The following is a 23437-nucleotide window of genomic DNA, read 5'->3' as shown; positions in this document are numbered from 1 at the left end:
TTTCTTTTTTTTTCTAGTCCTCTAGTAGTAGTAGAATTTTAAGAGGATTTGCAGTGAGGTGAATTGCCTGTCAGAGATGTCTCTGTTAACGAAATCAGATTCGAATATGAGTCAGATGATGAGGCATTTTCTGGTTTGGGCCTTAAAACCCTAGCTTAAAAGAGGGAGCCTCTTAAGAATGTTGTACATAGTTATAAACAGGTGTCTTTGAACTGTAGTTTAGCTTTTGAATTTCTGGTTCTTTTAGCCAAATTAACGAAGCTCTTGCACTGATTTGAGAACCTTTTAATTTCTCTGTGGCCATGAAAATCAGAACATTCTAAGGAGAGTTCCCAAACTGCTGCTCACCATGTAACTGCCAGCACCCTTCTGGATGCAAATATTATTGGTCAACCCATTGATTGTGGATGAACCTTGGTTTTCACTTCAGACTATACATATATAGCTGTTCATATTTTCTCATCTTGCATCTACATAAATGGCTGCTTTGTTTAAATGATTGCATAGCAAGGACAAGAAAGCAACCACAGGGGACCTTTGAAGTTTGTGAAAAGTGACACAAAACTCACCACACTACTCTCAAATGATTGCCCTTATGGACAATTTCCATTCCTCTTGCAGATTTGGAAGGGCTCATGGGATCTAAATGGAACTGGATCCAAGTAGATGTGTGTAAAATGACCAAAAGTAGTGTAATAGATTTAAAGAAAGAAAAAAAAAAAAGACTAAACAGTTATATAATGCATGTAGTTGAATAGTGAAGCAAAGTTGTTGCATTGTTGTACTTCTGTAGTAAGATCCATGTAGTTTGGCAAAGTGAGGAAAAATATAGTTATTATCAAAGGAAAAAAGGCGGGCACATGTCTACAATGTACGTGCCCCTTCACAGGCTCTCTTCTCTTCTTATTTAATGACATGAGTTTTCTTATATACGAATCGATACCCATTAAGATTTCTCTTCCTCTCTAGGTGTGTATGATGTACAATTATCACTGAAAATTATTAGAAAAAGTTTTCATTTTGTATTTGTATAAACCTTGCATTTACCCTACAAAATTTTACATCCAACCCAGATTGATTAGAAGCAAATACATTTACGTCTGACACCATAAAACAATGCGTTGGAATGGCAATGGTTGGAATGTGTTAAAAACAAAAGAAAGTTCTACAACTATTATGAGATTTTCCCTAAAAGGAAATTCCCCCAATTTAAGAAATCCTGTGAAGCCACTGGTACCATGGTAAAAGTGGTTTGAGCCTATTGCTGTTGTTAGTTTCTTTTCCTGGTTAAGAAGCAATTTGGCATTCTTTGTCAAGCACAGCACCCTTGTCTCGGCTTAATGTTATAGACTCGTAAAGAAAGTTAACCACAACAGGTGGGTCAGCCTTTGGATCCATTATATGTTCACAAGATTTTGGGTCTATGATCAATCTCACGCAAGGTTTGAGTAAATCAAAATCAGTAATGGAATTGATCGCCTCCAATGCCGATCCAGATTGGATGGATCAGTGAAGACTCGCCTAATTCGGATCTGACTCTCCTTCAGTGTTTTTGCTGTCGTTTTGCGGACTGGACCCTCCAGCTCCCACCACGGCTGGAGGAAATCCATTTCCGTCTAATTCTCCCTAAAATCCATTTTATTGAATTGGGGTAGCAATCAAAGAGAAACATTTTGATAAATAAAATAGGTGATGCTTGGTTTTGATTCCATGCCTTCTTGTCTTCAACGAATTTGTTAATCAGAAGCTTCAGTAGGCCATAGCTATAATCAGGTTGATGTGGAAAAACATATGATCTTGAATGTTAAACTGCATCAAGGAACCGAGTTTCGGTTCACAAGGTTAGTGTGAAGCCTTTCTTTCGTGCAAAAATGTGTCTCCACCTCCAAGTAGAGCAGGTATTTTGTATTACTGGATGTAGGCATGCAGATAGAAAGATATCTTGATAGACAGAATAAGTTTAAAGGTTAAATTAACTGACTCACTATTTCAACAAAGGTACAAACAAGATGAGAACTCTATATGCAGGGAAAGAAGAGCAGGATTGATTTGTTCTTCTCTGCAATAAGTATTAATACAGTGTCTGATGCAGGCAGCAAGATTTGAGCTCTTCTAGTCTCAAACCAGTCCCATGATCCTAACCATGATCGATCCACCAAACATCCATCTATAGGAGATCACATTGTTCAGATTGTTACCATCAGCAAATCTAGTTGATTCTTGGTTTGAGAAAATTTCCTAGCCTGAGGCATCAAATGTATAATCAAGCCCCTGCATGTGTCGTTCAATGTTTCTATAGACTCTATTTATTATAATGTGACAAATAAATTTCCCACATAAATCCTCTCAAAATTGCTTACACCTTTCTCAACTCGCCTGAATGCTTTCAGGGCCAACAGCCTACACATTATACACGGCTGTGATTTATCTTGAAGAAAGAGCATTATCATAATTGAAGGGAACCCAACAAAGGGAGAAGTTTGTCGTGCATTTGCAATGTCTTCAAAGAAGTTTTGAGATGCCACAAATGAAAGGTCTCCCCTACTGGGTAGATCCAGCAACAGTTTTGCCTAGCTTGGTCACTTGTTTGAATGTATCCACTTCCCCTGTTGCTCTCACACAGGCTCATATAGGCCCAACATGTGACCATCAAGGCATCTCATAGCTGCAACCTGCAAGACAAACCCAGCATGTTCTTTTCGATCGTCGGTTTCTCTGGATGAGAAGAGACTAATGTTTATACAAAAGTGGCCTAATGCTTGTCACAGTGAGGATTTTACCTTCCCATGAATCTCATATTTTATAGGACCATCCAACTCTGCTCCTAATGCCATCAACTTTGTCACCGAGCTGTTAATGTCCATTACAGTGAAGGACAGAAGTGAAGAGTATCCATTCTGCAAAACATGTTCACTGTGAAGCAGGAGTTAGTGGTGGACCCAGGTGAAAGGAATAACCATCAGCCATAAAAATTTGGAAATCATTATTTTATAATGAAGACTTGATACATCTTACCATTTAAACAAGGCAAACTAGGAACTATTGAATGGCCAACATTATCTCTCCAGCTATGTTACAACAATGAATTCTTTTGCATTGTTCTTTTTGGCTATGTTGACAATACAACGCAATGCAGAACACTTGATGTGTAACTTTGTTTGGACAGGGGGAGAATATACTTTGTATCCATGTCAAAGACATTAGTTATGTAGGTGTCCAATTAATTAGTCAATAATAAAAAAAATATTTGCCCAGGCTATAATTGAAGGGCTGCTAATGTGGCCTATGCAACTAAGGAGTTGATGTAAACCACGGCTCAATATTTCATGAAATGTTGAGTTGTCAGAATAATAAAAACGATACAGTTCTACAGTTGAGAGGACCCGGGGTTTTCCTTTATCCACCTCCATTTTCCCTTCTTTGAAATTATTAGCATAAGTTTTGCTTGTTGTAAAAGAAAAATGTCAGTATCAACAGCAGGAAAACTTGTTTTTAACCAGATCAGTAACTCAAAAATGCAAACCACTTTTGAACCCAAGATCTATCACTCAAAATTTCCGGCTTACCAATTTAAACAAGTCAGCACTAATAAATTTCCCTCATTCTTACCAATTTATGTGCCTGAGATATCCCAAACCAGTAACACAGCCACAAAAGGACTATGTTTGAGATGTGAAGGGCAGAGATAACTAGATGAGGTTAAGATTTTCTAGTGACCCTTGAGTTCCCCAAGGCCAAAGAGAAGAGGAACCAAGAAATTTTCGTCTTCAAACTCAAAAGTCACTAGAATGTTCACACCACAATTAGTATACTCAGCACAATATGTTGTCCCTAGGTTTGGCATTGTCCCTCTCTCCTCTCAACGAGTTAGAGAAATTATATTAAGGAAAAAACAGACATCCTACTTCTGCACTTAATACTTCAAAGTGACCTCAACAATACCACTTGGTCAGCTGCTGGAACATGCCAATGATGATTATATTTGATACAATACTGGCAGTACAGCAAGGATACTAGTGGTAACATTCTAAAGAAACACATGGTCACAACTCCATACAAATTTTGTTTTGAGCTTGACATGATGCAACTTAAAGTGATCGGACAGGATGCTCAATATAATTCTCAATATAATAACTATTATAAGTATTGCATCAATATATTGGGTGAAACAACATTAACATTTCCCAGGATTGCATTTCAGAAATTCCCAAGTTATTCCCTGCTTTCAGCGTCATATTTGGAATCTAACCTGTCGAGAACCTCTCATGAGCACCTTCCTCAAATCTGCAATTGCTTCATCAAAATGCCCAATATTCTCACCAAGTCCTCTAGGCTCCCCAGCCACCATCATTTTCAATTAACCCAACCCAACCTACCAGGTCCAAAAGACAACCCACCACCAGCATCAGTCTAAAGAAAATTTCAATTAAGCTATTATAGAATGTCCATGAGTATCTAATCAAGTATGTTAAAATATGGATGCAAGCTTTCAAAGAAGCTCTCATGGGGGGGATGCTGTCCCTTTAGCAGACAGACATTTTCTCGTCCACGAACCCACTATCTCAAATCTTCTGCCCTCTAGAGAATGATGAACCTTAAATAGAATGAAACAGCCTTCCTGTAAAGCCTTTCAAATTGGTGTCTTCACCTCTCCTTTCCCTCTAACTTGACTTAATAACATATTGTCATAGAAGTCCTTTGAAGATATAAACATCAAATAAAATCTAGCCACAGGAAAACTGGATAAGCAACAAACGCTTAAATATACCTCCCCACACAGCCTTTCTCCCCCCAACCCCCCGGCATTTTTGTGTGAGGGGTTGTAGCCGTATGGATGAGATTCAGAGAGGTTGGCAATGTTGGAGATTTTGGCACAGAAACGAGATTTTGGCACAGAAATGATTAATAATTGTAATTATAGATGGCCTTCAAACTGATACTATATCATGCTACGAGAAGATTAAGCTATTCAGGAACCAACAAGTTGGAAAATAACTTAAGCTACTCTAACAACACAACATGAAGACGGTTCTTGGTGCAATAACTTATAACATTAAGAAACAAGAATCAACAATATTAAATACTGATACATTAACAATTCCTAACAAAACTAGAGGAAAAAGGTTCACTAATTTAAAATAATTTTTAAAAAAATACTGCTACATTTTGCTGTAGCATGGAAGCAACTTTGACTTCAACCTTTTCTTTGAGTAACTTCTGTAGACCCATCTAGAACACAATATTTCATTCACCCCTCATATTTCATATGGGTGTACCTCAAGGAATCTGGATAGTTTCTTCTTATACTTCTACTGTACAATTAAAGTGTATCACATTAAAAATATAAAAAGTACGCAAGGAAACTAAAAAGAGAAAGTACTTACACTACAACAGTAATTTTGGCTTCGACATTACATGCTTCAATTCATGATCATCAGATGCATATATGAAGTAGTAGCTTTCACTGAGAGAACTTTTTCAAACCTTAAATGCAATGGAAGAACAGTGACCGCCTCAAACATCATTTAAGTATATATATGTGCATATATAAGTTCCAATTAGCATGTATTCACATGGGCAACAGTTCCATGCTAAAGATTATCATAGATAAACCCATCATCGTCTGCATAACTATCTCCAAGAGAATCATAGACTGCATAACTATCTCCAAGTGAATCATTGGTTGGTATTAAAAGCATGATCAGATCAAGCAACATGCAGCTTATATTAGCCACAGGAGTTCTTCAACCTCTAATTTGTTTGACCATCTTGAAGATATATAGAGGAAAATACTCTTTATAACTTAGTTATTGTAGCAGAACAGAGCCCTAGGCTAATCTGCAATAAAGAACAAAGAAGAAGAAAATAGAGAATAAAGAGAAGGAGAAGAGAGAGATCGATAGAGAGTATGAAACTCTCCCACGATTTGTGATTAATCAAATCGTGGAGAGGGGAGTCTTATTTATAATCTCAGCAATAAGTAAAATACAATCAATTACCCCAAAATACCCTTAAGACAATAGAAATAACTAGAAACATAAACAGGACTAAAATACCCCCAGAATATGGTAAACATAAAACGATAGATCTTAACACTCCCCCTCAAGCTGGAGCGTAGACATCACCAAGATCCAGCTTGGAACAACCAGTCAAGAACTGAGGTCGAAATAGAGCCTTCGTAAACATATCTCCAAGCTGAAACTGGGAACGAACAAAAGGGGTAGTAATCAACTTCTTCTGAACAGCATCTCGAACAAAATGACAGTCAACTTCAATGTGCTTGGTTCGTTCATGAAAAACGGAGTTGTTGGCAATATAGATGGCAGCTTGGTTATCACAGTACATCTCCATGGGTTGATTACTGCAATAACCAAGCTCATGAGCAAAAGAACGAACCCACATCAATTCTGCAGCCATATGAGCCATAGCTCTGTACTCAGCCTCTGCACTCGAACGAGCAACAGTGGTCTGTTTCTTGCTCTTCCAAGTAACCAAATTACCTCCAAAGAAAGTGCAATAACCTGTAGTCGATCTTCTATCGCCATCAGAACCAGCCCAATCAGCATTAGAAAACCCAACAATGCTGGTATGACCATGGCGACAATAAACCAGCCCCTTACCTGGAGCACTCTTGAGGTAGCGTAAAATGCGACAAGCAGCATCCCAATGTATTTGCTTAGGTGTCTGCATGAACTGACTAACAACACCCACAGCAAAGGAAATATCGGGACGAGTAACTGTAAGATAGATAAGTTTACCGACCAGGCGTCAGTACTGATGTGGGTCACTAAATTCCTTGTCATCAGCAGAAGAACCAAACTTAACATGGGGATCCATAGGAGTATCAATAGGTTTGCAACCCAACATTCCTGTCTCATCAAGTAAATCAAGGACATACTTCCTCTAAGATAAGCTAAGACTTCGAGAACTGTAAACAACCTCAATACCAAGAAAGTACCTAAGATTACCCAAATCCTTGATCTGGAAGTTATCATGTAAATACGTCTTCACCTGTGCAATTCCAGAAGCATCATTACCGGTAACAATAATGTCGTCGACATAGACTGCTAAGATGACCACGTTAGACCCCTGACGCCTAACAAAGATAGAGTGGTCAGAATAGCACTGAGAAAACCCACAACCAGCCACAACACTGCTGAATTTATCAAACCACGCACGGGGAGACTGTTTCAATCCATAAATTGCCTTATGAAGGCGACAAACCTGGACACTATCCTCCCCCTGAGCAACATAACCAGGAGGTTGCTCCATGTATACTTCCTCCTGGAGATCACCATATAAGAAAGCATTCTTCACATCCATCTGAAACATAGGCCAGTCAAGATTGACGGCCAGGGAAAGCAAAATACGGACAGAATTTAACCGCGCAACAGGAGAGAAGGTCTCAAAGTAGTCGACCCCATAGGTCTGTGTAAACCCCTTGGCAACCAAACGGGCCTTGAGCCGCTCCACACTGCCATCTGGATTGTACTTAACCGTATACACACAGCGACACCGAACAAGATCTTTACCAGGAGGCAGATCAACCAATGACCAGGTCTTACGAGAAAGCAAGGCATCCATTTCCACATCCATAGCAAGTTTCCACCCAGGGTGGGACAAGGCAAATGTATAAGAGGTGGGAAGATAAGTAGAATGTAAAGCAGCAGCAAAAGCACGATAATGGAGTGGAAGATGAGAAACAGAAACATAATTAGCCAACAGGTAAAGAGGATGTTGAGTGCAAGTACGAGTACCTTTTCACCGTGCAATGGGGAGATCATCAGTGTCTAAAGGTGGATCCGCAGGCAAGGAGTCAGCTGGTGGCGGTGGAGGGGCAGCCACAATAGTTTGAGATGGCAAAGATGGCGGCTGCTGTTGGGCACAGCGCGTGTAGACCTTAACGGCAGTGGAATCAGGAGTTGCAACTAATGGAATAGGAGGAACAGGGGCAGCAACAACACTATCGCCCCCACCAGTATCAAACTCAAGACCAAGGGCAACAGAAGATCCAACAAAATAAGGGGAGTTTTCAAAAAAGGTAACATCGGCGGAAACAAACTGCTGGCGTGAGACGGGATCGAAACACCTGTAACCCTTCTGGGTACTAGAATAGCCAAGGAACAAACACTTGATAGCCCTAGGAGATAGTTTATCAAGACCAGGGCGAAGCACATGAACAAAACATTGGCAACCAAAGACACGAGAAGGAAGAGAGAAAACAGCCCGGTCAAGAAAAACAATATTAAAAGGAATTTGATTATTAAGAATAGAGGAAGGCATACGATTAATTAAGAAACAAGCTGTTAATACCGCATCTGCCCAATAGAACTTAGGGGCATTCATATGAAACATCAATGACCTAGTAATGTCTAACAAATGGCGGTTTTTGCGCTCTGCCACACCATTTTGCTGCGGGGTGTAAGAGCAACTAGTTTGATGAAGGATGCCATTGTCAGAACAAAAGGCGGAAACCTCACGTTAGATTATTTCTAGGGCATTGTCAGTGCGCAAAATTTTCAAATGAACACGAATTTCATTATAAAACTATTTGAAAGTAGATACAAATTCAGATCGATCCTTCAAGAGGTACAGCCATGTCATATGAGAATGATCATCAATAAAACTAACAAAATAAGAAAAACCTAACCGACTCTTGACCCTATAAGGACCCCAAATATCAGAATGAACTAATTGAAACAAAGAAGTACTCCTAGACTTTGGACTCAAAGGAAACACAGTACGATGATGCTTGCCAAGCTCAAAAGCTTCACACTCAATGCGGGAGACAAATTTGCAGCTAGGAACAAGATAACGCAGCTTGGATAATGAAGGATGTCCTAGCCGATAATGCCAATGTAAAGGAGACACACTAGAAGAAGTAGCAACCACTGCCGTAGAAGTAGATGCCAAATCAAAATAATAGAGGCCACCCTTCTCATGCCCGCCACCAATCGTCGTCTTTGTTACAAGATCCTGAATGACACAATGAGAAGGATTAAAGGTTATAGAACAATTCAAAGTCTTAGTTAATTGATTAACAGATAGAAGATTAAGAGGAAGCTTAGGTACATGAAGAACATCAGATAAAGAAAAAACTGAAGATAAGGGGATGTCCCCATGACCCGTAACAAGTATAAAGGACCCATCGGCAATAGAAATCCAAGATGGGACAGCGGACTGATTAAATGAGGAAAATAAATTGGGCTTACCAGTCATGTGGGAGGAGGCACCGGAGTCAATGACCCACGGAGAAGGTGAGGAGGCAAGACATGCAGTGGATGTACCTGGATGAGCAAGAACAGCTGTAGATGTAGATGAAGATGCCTCAAGTTGCTGAACTCGTTGTAAGCGCTAAGAAACCAGGTCATTGGAGGAACTACCACTATCGGTGGAAGACCCATGTGTAGTGTCAGGAGGATGCACAGAATCAGCCGCTCCATTAGAAACAACAGCGTTTGCAAACTGCTCTCGTGCCCATTGTGGTTTGCCATGTTTCAGCCAACACTTGTCAATAGTGTGGTTAGGACGACCAGAATGAGAGCACCACCGAGAACCACTATCACCAGAAGACGAACCAGCAAGGGGAGAACCAATTCCACGACCACTAGAACCAGCCCCACATCCACGACCAGATCCAGAACCACGACCTTGAGAAGAGGTACCACCACCACGACTACGCCCTCCAGGAGAAGTGAAAAGGGCAGAATTATCTTTAGAAACAGGGGCTGAATCAGATTTCACCACCATAGGAGAGACAACTCTCTGGATTCGACAATATGCTTCATTCATAGATGGAATCTTCTCACCAGCCAGTAATTGGCTCTTGACGGATTGAAGATCAGAGTCCAATCCAGAGAGAAATTTAGCAACCAAAAATTCAGATCGTTGGGATTTAATCACAGAGGCATTAGTAGATATAGGCTGGTATACATTGAGTTCTTCTCACATCCCCTTCAATGAACTGTAATATTCGCCAAGAGACTTTCTTTCTTGCTTGAAAGAGAAAAACCTCTCATACAAATCATAAATTCGGGACAGATTGGTATCTTGAGAATAGCTCTCCTTGAATTCTTCCCAAACTCCCTTGGCAGTTTTATGAAACATAACATTAGAGGCAATGGAAGGTTCCATGCTATTCCAAAGCCAACACAAAAGGGTGGCATTTTCTGCCTTCCAATCATCATATTTGTCATCAGTAGAAGCTGGTGGTGTCATAGTGAGATAGGATATCTTCCGGCGAGCAGTAACTTAAACTTCAAAGGCTTGAGACCAAAGAAGGTAGTTGGAGGCACCATTTAACTTAATGCTAGTAATCTGAATATTGAAGTTGTCCGTAGGAGGCTTCGATTCAGCCATGAGACCAAGTAAAAACTGTGAAATAATTCCTGGGATAGATAGAGAGCAGCAACAGCCAGCAATAAAGGGGACTAAGACACTAAATTGATTCCAGCCAAAACCCTGATTAGGGCAAAAATCGACAACTGCAGAGGAGGCTAAAACAGCCCAATATGTGACCAATTATTGGTGTAAATAATCACCAAAATAAAGAGAATAAAGATTCCCAAACCAGCAGCCAATGTGAAGAAGAATTTCCAGGAGAAGAAAAAAAAGAATCGATTTCATAGGGTTTTGAGAAATCGCATTCGCAGATGAAAATAAACACCACTTCAATTTGCAGTAATCTTGGACAGCAGCAGGTGCAAAACACGATCAGTCTTCAGCATATTAGGAAACCCTAGTCCTTCATTAGTGTATGACTAGGGTTCAGATAAGAGAATACAGCATTTGGTTGCTGTGGACCACGGCTAGAGAGCAAGGAGAAGGAGAAGTCTTCAAAACCGCAACACAAAGGAGTGTGGATCAGACTTAGTGCTCTGATACCATGTAACAGAACAGAGCCCTAGGCTAATCTGCAATAAAGAACAAAGAAGAAGAAGAAGAAAATAGAGAATAAAGAGAAGGAGAAGAGAGAGATCGATAGAGAGTATGAAACTCTCCCACGATTTGTGATTAATCAAATCATGGAGAGGGGAGTCTTATTTATTCTCAGCAATAAGTAAAATACAATCAATTACCCCAAAATACCCTTAAGACAATAGAAATAACTAGAAACATAAACAGGACTACAATACCCCCAGAATATGGTAAACATAAAACGATAGATCTTAACAGTTATAATCTGTGGATTTTCTTCAAAATTTCCTCTTGCTCCTTCCATCCCAACACTGATATTTTCTCAGGAAAATCTTAATCTTACACTTCATTTTTTCCTAACTAACAGATCAGGTAAATACAGAAGATTATCATCCAAAGGGATCAATTGAGTACACCTATCCTTTTCCACCATTCAACTGTATTTAAAGCCATACTTGGTGTTAGCACTGATCCAGGCATGAAAATACTAGGATAGAAAGTAATATTTATATTGGTCGACTTTTGAGGGACCAGTACCAACAAATTCATCAAACAAGAAAAGTGACACTCCACCCCCACCCCCCGCGCGGCGCATTAAAAGAGTGATGTTGAATGAGAGTTTCTGCCAATTAATATAAGTTTGTCTGTTGCCGCCTTCTTTTTAAACCGATTGTGTTTGAGAAGGAAGAGCAATTTGTATCAATATCTAATATCTTTTCTAGCATGTCAAATCAAGCATATGAAATGTCTGGGACTCTCTAACAGTAGATTAGAGATTGAAGAAGTGAAACAGAGAAAGTATGCCTTCTCCAAATAAATATGTATGTGCTTTCCTTCCCAGTGTTTTCTTGTCATTGGCTTCAATGATTTTGAACAGCTTATTTAGGGTTTTTTTTCCTTTTAATCTTTCAATAAATGAAGATAGATCTCTTTGGGGCCATTTCTTATCTTGTATATCTACCTAGGTCTAATATAAATTTTTTGTGCTGCATCACTAAATGCTATTCAAAATAAAATCAAATACACATATGTTAACTAATAGAATATTTGCATTTTATCTGGACTATAGTAGAATATACCAAAAAGCTTCAGAAGACATGGCCATTTCATTTTACCAAGGGAAACAAAAGGACATTTCTGTGTTCATTAGACTAGTCTGAAAACCTACGATGAAGTAGCAGAGCAGGAAGCTTCAAGCCATCTGTGATATATTTATCTACACTAAACCACCAGAAAATATCCCAATTTCAATTTTCTTCCTTTCCTTTTAGGATAATCAGTATATGGAGCACAAGGAGCATAAAATTATGAAAACTTTTAAGCCTAACATAACTCAAGAGTATTGCATTAAAATTATAGATTCAAATTAACCATAATGTCCTCTTTCCCATATCGCATCTTGGTACTAACAGGACGAGCAATTAAGAAATAACTTCAGGAAAGTACAAACGCAGACAGAGTTGCACACAAAGAGAGTTGGGGAGGGAGGAAGAGAGAGAGGGCATACCTATTGGATTGCACGAGAGCTAATTTGAGAGGGCCAGATTGAAGCTCAGCCCACCGAAGACTGCAGACATTGATGCTGAAATCCAGACCTTCAGAGTAGAAACGAGCGGCTCGAGGTACATCTTTATGGAGCTGAAGAAGCCACCTAAACGAAGCCATTTTGACGGACAGTTGCAAATTTGACTCTTTAATGAAAATCGGTTACCCTTTGTGGATTTTTTACTTCTCCGGAGAAAATCCCCAAACCAGTGGATCAATGGAGAGGCCAAGACAAAAGCTGGTAGATTTCAAATGGTATAATTCACCATTTTTTGCTGCTTCCACACCTCAGAACAGAATTCATAATAATACGAGCGAGCCACCAACAAGAACACAAGGAAGAGCTCCAAAAGGAATGCAATAAAAATATAAAATAGACCCTAGGGTTCACGAGTAATGCTATAGAACCAGACTGAGAACCATTATTTTGGCATCTAGAAGTAGGAACTAATCTGAGTGTACTCCACTTTGAAACTTGAACAAAGATCAAGCATGATAATGCTCTGCAATAATGACCTCTTATTGTATTATATCAAACCCCCCCCCCCCAATCACCAAAGATACCGAATAAATGACTTTTAGTTAGAGTCCATGACTTTAACTGTGGACCAGGTGCATGGTGGACCCGATTCTTCGCTATCATATAATAGCCTAATAGGGTGTCGGTATATATGAAAACAAAAAAATATAAATGTCGGTTAATGTCCTACACTTTATTGATATTCACCCTAATTCTTGTATAGAATTTTTATTTTTTAATTCTCTTAATAATGTGAACCTGCACCTCTTTTTCGTGAGCCATTTTAAAAATACTCAAATTACCCTTCAATAATAATTCTTTACTATTTTTTCACTTTATTTTTAAATTTATCTCTTAAGTCTTAAGTACATATTGTGATGAGAAAAATTATCCTCTCCAATTTCCAATAGCTTGGCAGTGTGGCAATGCTAGTGTGGATGTCCAACATGTGGCAGCTCGGATATTCAACGGTTTGAGCTCAACATAGTCAATGAGTTCGAATCGTTAAAAAATTACAATTAGGGTGTTACTTAGTTCGATTGTGTTTTCGATTCGATTTAAAATATACTATGCACAAACTCAAAGCGAATCAAAATCGAATATTTCTCATAACATCAAATTAACTAAAATCGAATCAAATTGGTTTTGGTTTTTATGGTTCCTATTCTGTTTTTGTATTTGGAAGGAAATTACAATCTCATGAAGATAATGTTCCAAGATGTCAAATATGCTACTTTTCAACCCTATTTATACTATTCAATGGATAAATAAATCCATAATAAATAATTTCACACAATTCAACAAAGACACATGATTGCGGGGATTACAATGGACTAGGTTCAGTTTAGTTGAGTTACACGGGTTATATTTCATTCAGTTCAGTTCAAATTAAAGATTTTTAGTCTAAATCTAACCAAACCGAATACAATGTCACTTTCAAAATTAAACTAACTAAAGTTCTGTTGAATTTGGTTCGGTTTTAAATGGCTTATTTGGTCTGTTTTTAGGTTTTGGTTCTAAATTGATAGCCTTAAACTATATATTACAGAATTACTAATACTTTATTATTCCTTTAAAACTTATATTTCATTTTAACTTTCATATGGATACCCTCAATTATATGGTGCAAGTTCTCTAAAATTGTCAACAAATTAGTATATTAATTAAACCATTGAATTATTCTAGTACATATTGAAACTAAATTAATACATAGACCGATAGATCTATAAAATTGATCAATTTGTATCGTATACATCAAATACCATAACTTGTTGGATTGAAGGTAACCATGTGGATGTCAGATCGTATTAATATGTATTTATTAGAAGATATATTTAAAGCTAATGTTAAAAAAAAATGTAAGAGTTGGGTACACGGTTCGATTTCGATAAATGTTAACAGAAGACTTTTTTTTTTTTTTTTTTTGGGTAGATAACAAACAAACAAAAGAAGACTTGTGGGTGACTATCACCATTATTGACCCAACCAACAACCATTAATAAGACTTTCATTTTTATTTTTTGGGATAGAAATAAGGGAAAAGACTTCTCTACTTCCAATGCGGGTTGTACTTCCGTACGCCCAACTTTGCCCCACATACAAGGCGATGAAAAGTACTGCCTTACCCTTGCCCAAGTGCCCTGTCTGAACGGGGTAAGGCGATACTTTCTGCCCGCCTTGTATGCTGGGCAAAGTTGGGCGCACAGAAATACTGTGCTCCTTGGAAGTAGAGGACTTTCTTACTAAGAGAGTTTTTTTTCCCTTAATACAAAATTCATGCAGTTTGAAAAGTGACGCAGCCATATCTGACTCCTTTCAGGTAAGAGAAGTCAAAGGGGAAACAGTCAACCTTTTTTCCTTCTGAAGGAATCCTCCTTTCCAAATCGTGTATTAGTCTTCATTTCAAGTTTCTTCTGTGTTTCTATTGAATCAGTATCCACACGTTTTCCAAATCTTCTTCTTTTGCCCACCATAATTTATAACCAAAAGATTCATTTCTTACTTGCAGGAATCGTCTCCATCTATCTTGTACATATTTGGAACTTTACAGGAAGAAAGCAAATTAAATGATTTCGTTGTGTTTTAATGTACAATATCATTTTGTTTCACCTCGTTCGTGTGTTCCCCCATGCTGCTTCAGAGAACTCTCTCCCAAAATTTAATTAAATGACTCTCAAAACTGAAATCAAAATCTATTATTCTACATGTATAAGAATACGACCCAATGACTTGCACATAGTAGCATACTTGTATAAAAATTTATGGAGCAATTCATGCATGGTCACTCTATAACGGTTCTAGAAGCAGTATAATTAGAATGCTAATATGATTTCTAAATTCGAAGCATGTAAAGCGATCAATTCAGGGGGGGTCGTGTGACCTGTCAACACTCTTTTTCCCTTTCTTTATAATCATTTTTCTTTGGTTAACCAATGAGTTCATGGGGAGACTGTCGTCCGTTTAATATCTAAGAATAGCAAAATCCATCTTAAGGGTTAAAAGAAAATCTCTTCTTCCAAAATGATTTGTTGGGATGATTAAACTCTAAGAATAATGAAAGCCATCATTAATTTGTATCCCATATTTATGAAGGTCCAAAATATTTTTTTTTTTTAATCCAATCAAAATGTCAGGTACATGAATTAAGAAATTCTCTTTCAAACGTGGGTTAAGGAAACTCAATCCAATATTTTATATGAACCATTCAAACAAATTAATGAAATAAATACGACTTCGAAGAAAAATGGCACAAGAATTATTTTTCCTATTATATTTCTTGATCAAAGCAATGAAACCCACTACTTATTCTCTCATCACAAGATACACACATGGCAACTTATAAATGTCTAATAAACAAGTAATTTAAAGTTTTAAACTTGAGGTAATTAGCATGCCTTTGATGGAAAATAGATCACCTGTGTTTTTTAACACGTGGAAGGGTGATATGATAATTATGATCATTACATGTTTAGGACAAGACGTAACATGTCAAAATTTAGATTGAGATCCTCTCATACTGGGATTAGTATTCATTATTGAACTCAAATCGTTACTAAAATTGATACCAATACGGATCGATCATATTTGTCCTTATCAAGCTGATACCAAATTGAAAATGGCAACCGATATACATCACTAACCAAAACCGATTTTTTATCTTAATGATTTGGTTTCAGTTTTACTTAATACCAGACTGAAAAGGACAACTAATTAACACCCTTACTGATACTGATATTGATACTGACATCGATAATGATACTTAAATTTTCAAAATTTTCGAAACCTTGTTTTGCCATTTGGAAAATCAAATTTAATTGAGATCTAACAAAAAAACCTCGGGTCCAAATTTATCAAATAAATAAACCAAAAAAAAAACAAAAAACAAAAACAAATATATTTAACCGTATTTTGTAATATTTTACCAAAAAGAATCATTTTTGTAATAAAAAAGAGCAGTGATGGGGGCTATCATATAAAACTAATATGGTGGTAGATTGATTTGAAATGGATGGATAGATTTAATGGATAGGACGGATTAGCAGTTAGGACTCTTAGGAGAGAGGACGAGATGTGGAAGGTTCAGGTCGGCTATGTCTGTTTTCTCTTCTTGTCGCCCTCGCAGTTTGGCTGTTGAAATTTGGGAGTTAGATAGACACTTATCTCTCTCTCTCTCTCTTTCTCTCTTTCTCTCATTTCCCTTCTTTATGTAGTGAATCCGATCCTCACATTCCTTTTCCAAGTTCTACCTTCCAGAGGCGTTTCTTCCATCTCTGTACACAAAGTTAGGTTTAGGGTTAGGGTTAGAGAAAGTGTTTCTGTTTCTTGCTCTTCCTCTATTTTCTTCTTCTTCTTCAGCTTCTGATTGCTGATGTTCGGACAATTTTAGACGTGAGGAGTATGAAAGATTCGAGCACGGATCTATTCGATCCCCGAACCATAATGGATTCCGATTTCACTTCTGATGGCCATGCTAGCTCCGATGGCGATTTTGGTTTTGCGTTTAATGACAGTAATTTCTCTGATCGAGTTCTTCGAATCGAGATCATGGCGGGACTTCCAGAGAACAAATCTGACGGAGAAGGTTGTAATTCTATCGCTGATTGGGCTCGTAATCGGAAGCGAAGAAGGGAGGATATCAAAAAGGAAAATGGTTAGTGTTTTCTTTCGTTCATCTTTAAAACATAAAACAAGTTTTGGGATTGAGTACTATTTCTTGCTATCACTTCCTAGGACCCTCTCTCCCCCCCTCCCCTTCTATATTTCGTTGGAGTAAAGATTTTCTCAGACCGTCATCCATTTAGCTCATATCATTTCCCTTGGCTGATGAAAAATTGATGACCCAGGAACCCTCCTTGCTAACTGAAAGTACATCTTTTGTCCATTTTTCCAATTTTCCAATTCTTTCGTTGATATGATTTTGCTTAGTTCTTTGTTACCGAATATATGGCCCCTGACAGAGTTGAATGGCAGAAAAATCAGACGCATGCTGAGAGAATCCGTTGAAATTGAAAATATGACGGTAAAGATCAGTTGGACCTCGAGGATCAGGTTATCAATTGGAAATGAGATGAAAAACTGCTCGAATTGCCCAGTTGGAGAAGTATTTCTAGCAAGTCCAATGCTATAGAACCTAGAAGTTACATAGGCTTCATATATATATAGAATGTTCTTATACCTGTATGTTGCATGTGCTTCACCATTAGAAGAAACAATCTCTGATATCGGGAATGGACATGACCTCGTCAAGGATGAATTTTTTTACTTTATTGAGTGAAGATTCTATGTTGCCGCCGTATCATCTCAAATTATAACTTGACGTTCCCTAGGTAAAGGGGAGAGATAAAGATAAGAAAATGGATAATTAGCTATTTTCTGGGAAGAAATATGAATGGAAGTAGAGTAGGGCCCTCAAAGATAAATTTTTCTCTCCCCTGTTCTTTTTGTTTCTTTTTGGCTTAACATTATGCATGGGTGATGCTAAGTCAAAGAAATCAAGGTAAGCCTTTTTGTGCAGCTTCATACATACATTGAAATAGAAAGAAAAAATGCTGCTTAACACAATAAAGGCAAAAAAAAAGGCCTGTCAATCCCGGGGAAACAATAACCTTCTATATGTGATTCATTATGCATTTGTAGTTTTCTGTGACTGTTCCATTCTGGTTTAGTGAGATAGAAATAAAGTTTGGGGGCCTGCGATGCTGCTACCATGTTCATGTAGTTCATATAATACTGTGAATTTTTTGGTGCAAAGGTACAAAGGGGTCCGTACGTAAAACGTCTGTATCCACTTAAACATCGTGGTTTATGGACTATGATCTATTGGAAACTAGTATTTCTGTACAAAGAGCCCATGTTGAGAATGAATTGGTGGAAGATGCTTTATGGGATGATGTTCTGTAGTCTACCGGTAGTTGAAAGAAATATAGATAATAGGCTATCCATCCCTCTGCTATGTTGTAGAATGTAAGTTATTAAAGGGCCTTGGTATTACTATCTTTATTCTTATTGCTGATATTATCATCATCACCATCTTCAGAATGTAACGAGAAGTTCAAGTTTATCTTAACAGTATAAAGTCCTCATTTGTAAAAAAAAACTCCTAGAACTTGGACCTTATGAATCTACGATGCATCTTATTTATGATTTTTCTTGATTGCTCCCGTAATTCTTGAAATACTATAGCTGTTCATTTCTATGCTTTCTCGTACTTGCTGTATCATGCAGATATACATAGTGTAGAACTTTGTGATGCTCAAGTGGTAATTGATTTTAGTGATCATAGTACCTTTTTGCTCTTTATCTTCAGCTGTGGATTTTGCCGTGTTCCGGGAGGAGCAGATTTTGAATGTTGGCCTTCCTGATACGGAGGATGGTGTGGCCTACGAAAATCAAGATGAGGAAGTTGTGGCAATGATGGAAGAATCACCTCCAGGTGTTGTACTGTCCTTGAGTGGAGTTCATACATTTGTTCTCGTTTGCATTTTTTTTTTTTACCATAACAGGTTGTTGGTGCTACTGTGTTGTTCATATTATTGACTTATAAAAACACATTTTAAGCCTCGTTTTATCTTGAAATCGTTATTCCTATGCTGAAAAACTACTTCTTTGCGTGCAAAGATGACTCAATGCAGGAAAGTGTAGAAGATTAAAATGAGAAAAACCTAAGCACCATATAGATAATTTAATGAAGAAATCATAAATGATAATAAAATATGAATAGCATCCATCAAGTTGCCAACTAGGGCTAATTCTTCAGGTGATAACTCTCTTTTCTAGCAGTGTTACTAAGATATGTCAAAATCAAAAGATCTATGAGAATTGATATCCATTGGCCTTAGTAGGTGATGTCACCAAGAGATGCTTTCACTTGGTTCTCCTCCCAAAAAAAGTAACACCCGAAAAGGCACATTGTCCTAGATGCAAATATTTGTTTTATTTTTTATGCTCATTTTTTTTATTTTCTTTTAGGATGCTTGCTCATTAGATTGAAGTATGGGCATCAATATGGGTACATTGCATTACATGCTGAAACACAGGATAATTGAAAGCAAGGCCTTAAGATCTTTGTTAAAAAGAAACATTTCTTTCAACTTAACAAAATTTTCTTAGCAGTCCACCCTCTACTACTATCGTCTTTTCGGTTCATTTAGCTAGTGATGCTCTCTCTCTCTCTCTCTCTATATATATATATATACTTCTTCGTGCTCCTAAGATTATCTGTTAATACATAACAATTAGCAGGACAATTGGATTCACTTTGAACCATTGAATGTTGATGAATATATGGATTTATTTCTTGCTCCATGGTAAACATGGTTGCCTGATCACAATGTCTGGCAATTTTTAGTTGTGGCATTGAAAATGTAGGAATCAATCAGATGACACTTGCGATGAATGTTTAAACTTGGCAAAAAAAAAATTTGTAACTTTCTGAAATTGATGTTGGTCTATGCCTCTATGGTGATTCCTTCTTCATATCCCACATCAGCCTCCAGTTGTGTAGTGCAAATATTGAATCAGCTTATTACTTTCATAGGAGATGAGGATGCAAACAGCAATGATTTGTCTTGGAGCATGGACTGTACAACGGTTCTGAGAGTCCGGACCATACATATTAGTTCTCCTATTTTAGCTGCAAAAAGTCCTTTTTTCTATAAGGTAAATATCTAATTTTAAATATTATTCCTTTTTAAATTATTGTTTGATCTGTTGTTCTAATATATATAATTTTTTTTTGGGGTAGCTATTCTCAAATGGGATGAGAGAATCAGAACAAAGACATGTGACGCTGCGGATCAATGCCTCTGGTAGCTACAGAAAAACTTTGTTTCAATTTTTTTGTTTTAGTAATTGTTATGTTTTTCTTAGTTCTTATGGCAATCTGGGCAACATTACTTCGTGCTTTTATGGCGTTAATTGACATTAGTTGTGTGTCTGAAAACATGGGCTCATTTCCTAAGAAATCTGGGATACTTGTTTCCTGTGGCTGATTTATGTGGCATTTTAAACCCTTTGAAGTTTCTGTTGGACTAGTTCTTGATATTGTATTGTCACCATAATGTCATATTGAAGTATACATGGCATGTGTAATTGAACATGGAATGCTTATTACAATTTCAATTTTTCCACTTGGACAGAGGAAGCCGCTCTCATGGAGCTCCTTAATTTTATGTATAGCAATACCCTATCAACAACAACTGCTCCTGCTTTGCTGGACGTGCTGATGGCTGCTGACAAATTCGAGGTGGCTTCATGCATGAGATACTGTAGTCGTCTATTACGGAACCTCCCCATGACACCTGAGTCAGCATTACTCTATCTGGAGCTCCCATCCAGTGTTTTAATGGCTGAAGCGGTTCAGCCTTTGACCGATGCAGCAAAGCAATACCTTGCTGCACGATACAAGGACATAACCAAGTGAGTTACCATGTTCCATGATACTGTTCTCTTTGTGTCCCATTCATGTTGGTTCTCTCTTTTACACGTCTAGAGCATTTAATTTCAAGATGAAAGTTTTAAATTGAATGACAACAAAGCTGCCTTGTGTGGATGATTTCCTTTCTGCATGTGCCATACGTTGATGCCAAAGTTGTTTAGGTTACCTATAAAATATTTTTGACTGAATGGGGAATATAGGGCTGAAAATGGTCTCTTGTCTTTTCCATATGGGCATCTGCTGAGGTAATGGCAGCGTCCTGTTGTTGTCACAGAGTGAATTAAGTGTTCCTTAGACTCTGGTTCTAGGCTTCTAGTTAGCACAGACTTTTAAATGCCAATAAATTTAGATTCCTAGTCATTGCTTGCATTGACAGGGGATTCAACCCTTCTAGCCAACGCAGGACAGCTCATATCATAGGGTTGGCTGTTTTGGTCACTAATTGCACAAATGTGGATGCAAAATTGTTGTGCATTACATGAAATTGAAGCAAGTTTCTTCGCATGAGATTGACCTCTTTATCTGCTCTTTCTGAAGTATGACTTACTGTGTTTAATCATCTGTAATAGAGAAGTTTCATAATATTACTTTTTCTCTAACCAGGTTTCAAGAGGAAGTGTTGAACTTGCCGCTAGCAGGAATTGAAGCCGTTTTGTCCAGTGACGATCTCCAGGTGGCATCAGAGGATGCAGTCTATGATTTTGTGCTGAAATGGGCTCGAGCCCAGTACCCCAAGCTGGAGGAGCGACGGGAGCTCTTGGGCACACGCCTGGGCCGCCTCATTCGTTTCCCTTACATGACCTGCCGAAAGCTGAAGAAGGTCCTCACCTGCAATGACTTCGATCATGACCTAGCATCGAAAGTTGTTCTTGAAGCCCTCTTTTTCAAGGCTGAGGCCCCTCACCGACAACGTTCCTTGGCTGCTGAGGAGACAGCTGCCAGCAGCCGTCATTTTGTGGAGAGAGCCTATAAGTACCGTCCAGTTAAGGTAGTGGAATTTGAGCTGCCAAGGCAGCAGTGCGTGGTGTACTTGGATTTGAAAAGGGAAGAGTGTGCAAACCTGTTTCCATCAGGGAGGGTTTATTCACAGGCGTTTCACCTGGGTGGGCAGGGATTCTTCCTGTCAGCTCACTGTAATATGGACCAGGCAAGCTCGTTCCACTGCTTTGGGCTATTTTTGGGGATGCAGGAGAAGGGATCTGTGAGCTTTGCAGTTGACTATGAATTTGCGGCAAGGGCAAAGCCTACGGAGGAGTATCAAAGCAAATACAAAGGTAACTATACTTTCACAGGAGGGAAGGCAGTTGGATACCGGAACCTATTTGCTATACCATGGACATCCTTCATGGCTGAAGACAGCCTGTTCTTCATCAAAGGCATTCTCCACCTCCGAGCGGAGCTCACCATCAAGCACTAACTCAGAGTGACGTACTACACACCCCCCCCCCCCCCTTTAAGATAAATAGATTGATTTGGTTTATTTAGCCCTAGCAGAACACACGGAAAAAAAAAAAAAGCTGCAGGTGATCAGATGTTCTAATGGGTTGGTGGGTGGGTCCGATGGATACATTTCTTTGACCTGAGCAAGATTGTGATTGTAAAGGGAAATTATTATTTTGGGGAAGGGATTGCAATGCTTGAGTTAGGGGTTGATGGTGCCTATTAGGCCCTTTGTTCTAGACGTAGTTAAAGGAAGAAATCTGAGATATGTGCTGTATGCTGCTATTATTATCTTATTCTCAAAGCATTTAGCATCACCTCCGGCATCTTTACACATCATAAAATGGTAACTTTAATCAAGGCCAAGATGGCTTTTAATTCCTGAAACTTAAAAGTTTTGTCTGTTGTATGATTAGGTCTAACAAAACTGTCTTGAAGTGGGCAGCGATACTTCTCAAATAATCTTTTCCTAATTAACGTGCATTACTTTTGTCTTACTATGGATCCAAGCTTGAGTTAATTACATTAGTTTCTTACTCTACTATTTGTTTAGCTTGAGTTAACTGCATTTTATGGATGGTATATTTTTTTGTGCAATTCTGGATTGATGAAAATACAAGGGAAATTGGAAAGAAAAAAAAAAAAAGTCTAAATGTAAAGATTACTCTGTAAATCTGTAGTCTCTTGGGTTCCAAATGTTTCACCTAAAATTAGGTGGAATAAGAAAAATGCAACATTTTATATTGTGGATTGTATTGGCATTTTTGGCGTATGGGGTTTCACTTCTTTAATAAACAGGTAGGATTAAGAAATGTTTCGTGTAAAACAGAAAGGATTGCGAAGAAATGCAGAAAAATATAAGATTGAACAAATTGCGCGATTAGGATAGAAAAGTTTGTACATACCCAATGTACGAGGCTCCCACCACCGTGGGGTCTGAGGAGGATCATAATGTACGTGGCTTTACCCTAGTTTTTACCAACACTATTCTAGATTGATAGATGCTAATTTAGAAGTGTGCTCAGAAAAATGAATTCAGATCCCCATTAGAATTAAGGAAAATTCTTGGTTTTGTAGCC

At 38.1% G+C, this 23437-nt stretch overlaps 2 protein-coding genes and 1 long non-coding RNA gene across 3 annotated transcripts in view; 2 read left to right on the top strand and 1 right to left on the bottom strand.

The window, feature by feature from the left end:
* Positions 1–2573: 2573 nt before the first annotated feature.
* LOC122664032 lies at positions 2574–23407 on the top strand. Its single transcript, XR_006333267.1, has 3 exons — positions 2574–2705; positions 9841–9846; positions 23398–23407. It is a non-coding gene; the product is annotated as an uncharacterized LOC122664032 (long non-coding RNA).
* LOC122664024 (ABC transporter C family member 10-like) overlaps positions 15757–23437 on the bottom strand; it is a 29680-nt gene continuing 21999 nt past the window's right edge. Inside the window, exon 15 of the mRNA XM_043859706.1 lies at positions 15757–15791. The gene's annotated coding sequence lies outside the window, so the exon portion shown is untranslated. The remainder of the gene's footprint in view (positions 15792–23437) is intronic.
* On the top strand, positions 16771–22631 carry LOC122664025 (BTB/POZ domain-containing protein POB1-like). Its single transcript, XM_043859707.1, has 6 exons — positions 16771–17132; positions 18789–18914; positions 20019–20140; positions 20226–20289; positions 20620–20899; positions 21522–22631. Exons 1-6 carry the CDS (start codon positions 16880–16882, stop codon positions 22333–22335), a joined length of 1659 nt encoding a protein of 552 aa, XP_043715642.1. The 5' UTR covers positions 16771–16879; the 3' UTR covers positions 22336–22631.

Source organism: Telopea speciosissima, chromosome 6, assembly GCF_018873765.1.
Source record: "Telopea speciosissima isolate NSW1024214 ecotype Mountain lineage chromosome 6, Tspe_v1, whole genome shotgun sequence".
Taxonomy (NCBI): Eukaryota; Viridiplantae; Streptophyta; class Magnoliopsida; order Proteales; family Proteaceae; genus Telopea; species Telopea speciosissima.
This window is presented reverse-complemented; position numbering and strand designations above follow the sequence as displayed.

What these genes read in the sequence shown, in the direction of transcription:
- LOC122664025 (XM_043859707.1), top strand. Translation starts at nt 16,880, where the DNA reads ATGAAAGATTCGAGCACGGATCTATTCGATCCCCGAACCATAATGGAT. An exon ending in GGATATCAAAAAGGAAAATG is followed by an intron (nt 17,133 to 18,788) that starts GTTAGTGTTTTC and finishes CTTTATCTTCAG; the next exon opens with CTGTGGATTTTGCCGTGTTC. An exon ending in CGATACAAGGACATAACCAA is followed by an intron (nt 20,900 to 21,521) that starts GTGAGTTACCAT and finishes TTCTCTAACCAG; the next exon opens with GTTTCAAGAGGAAGTGTTGA.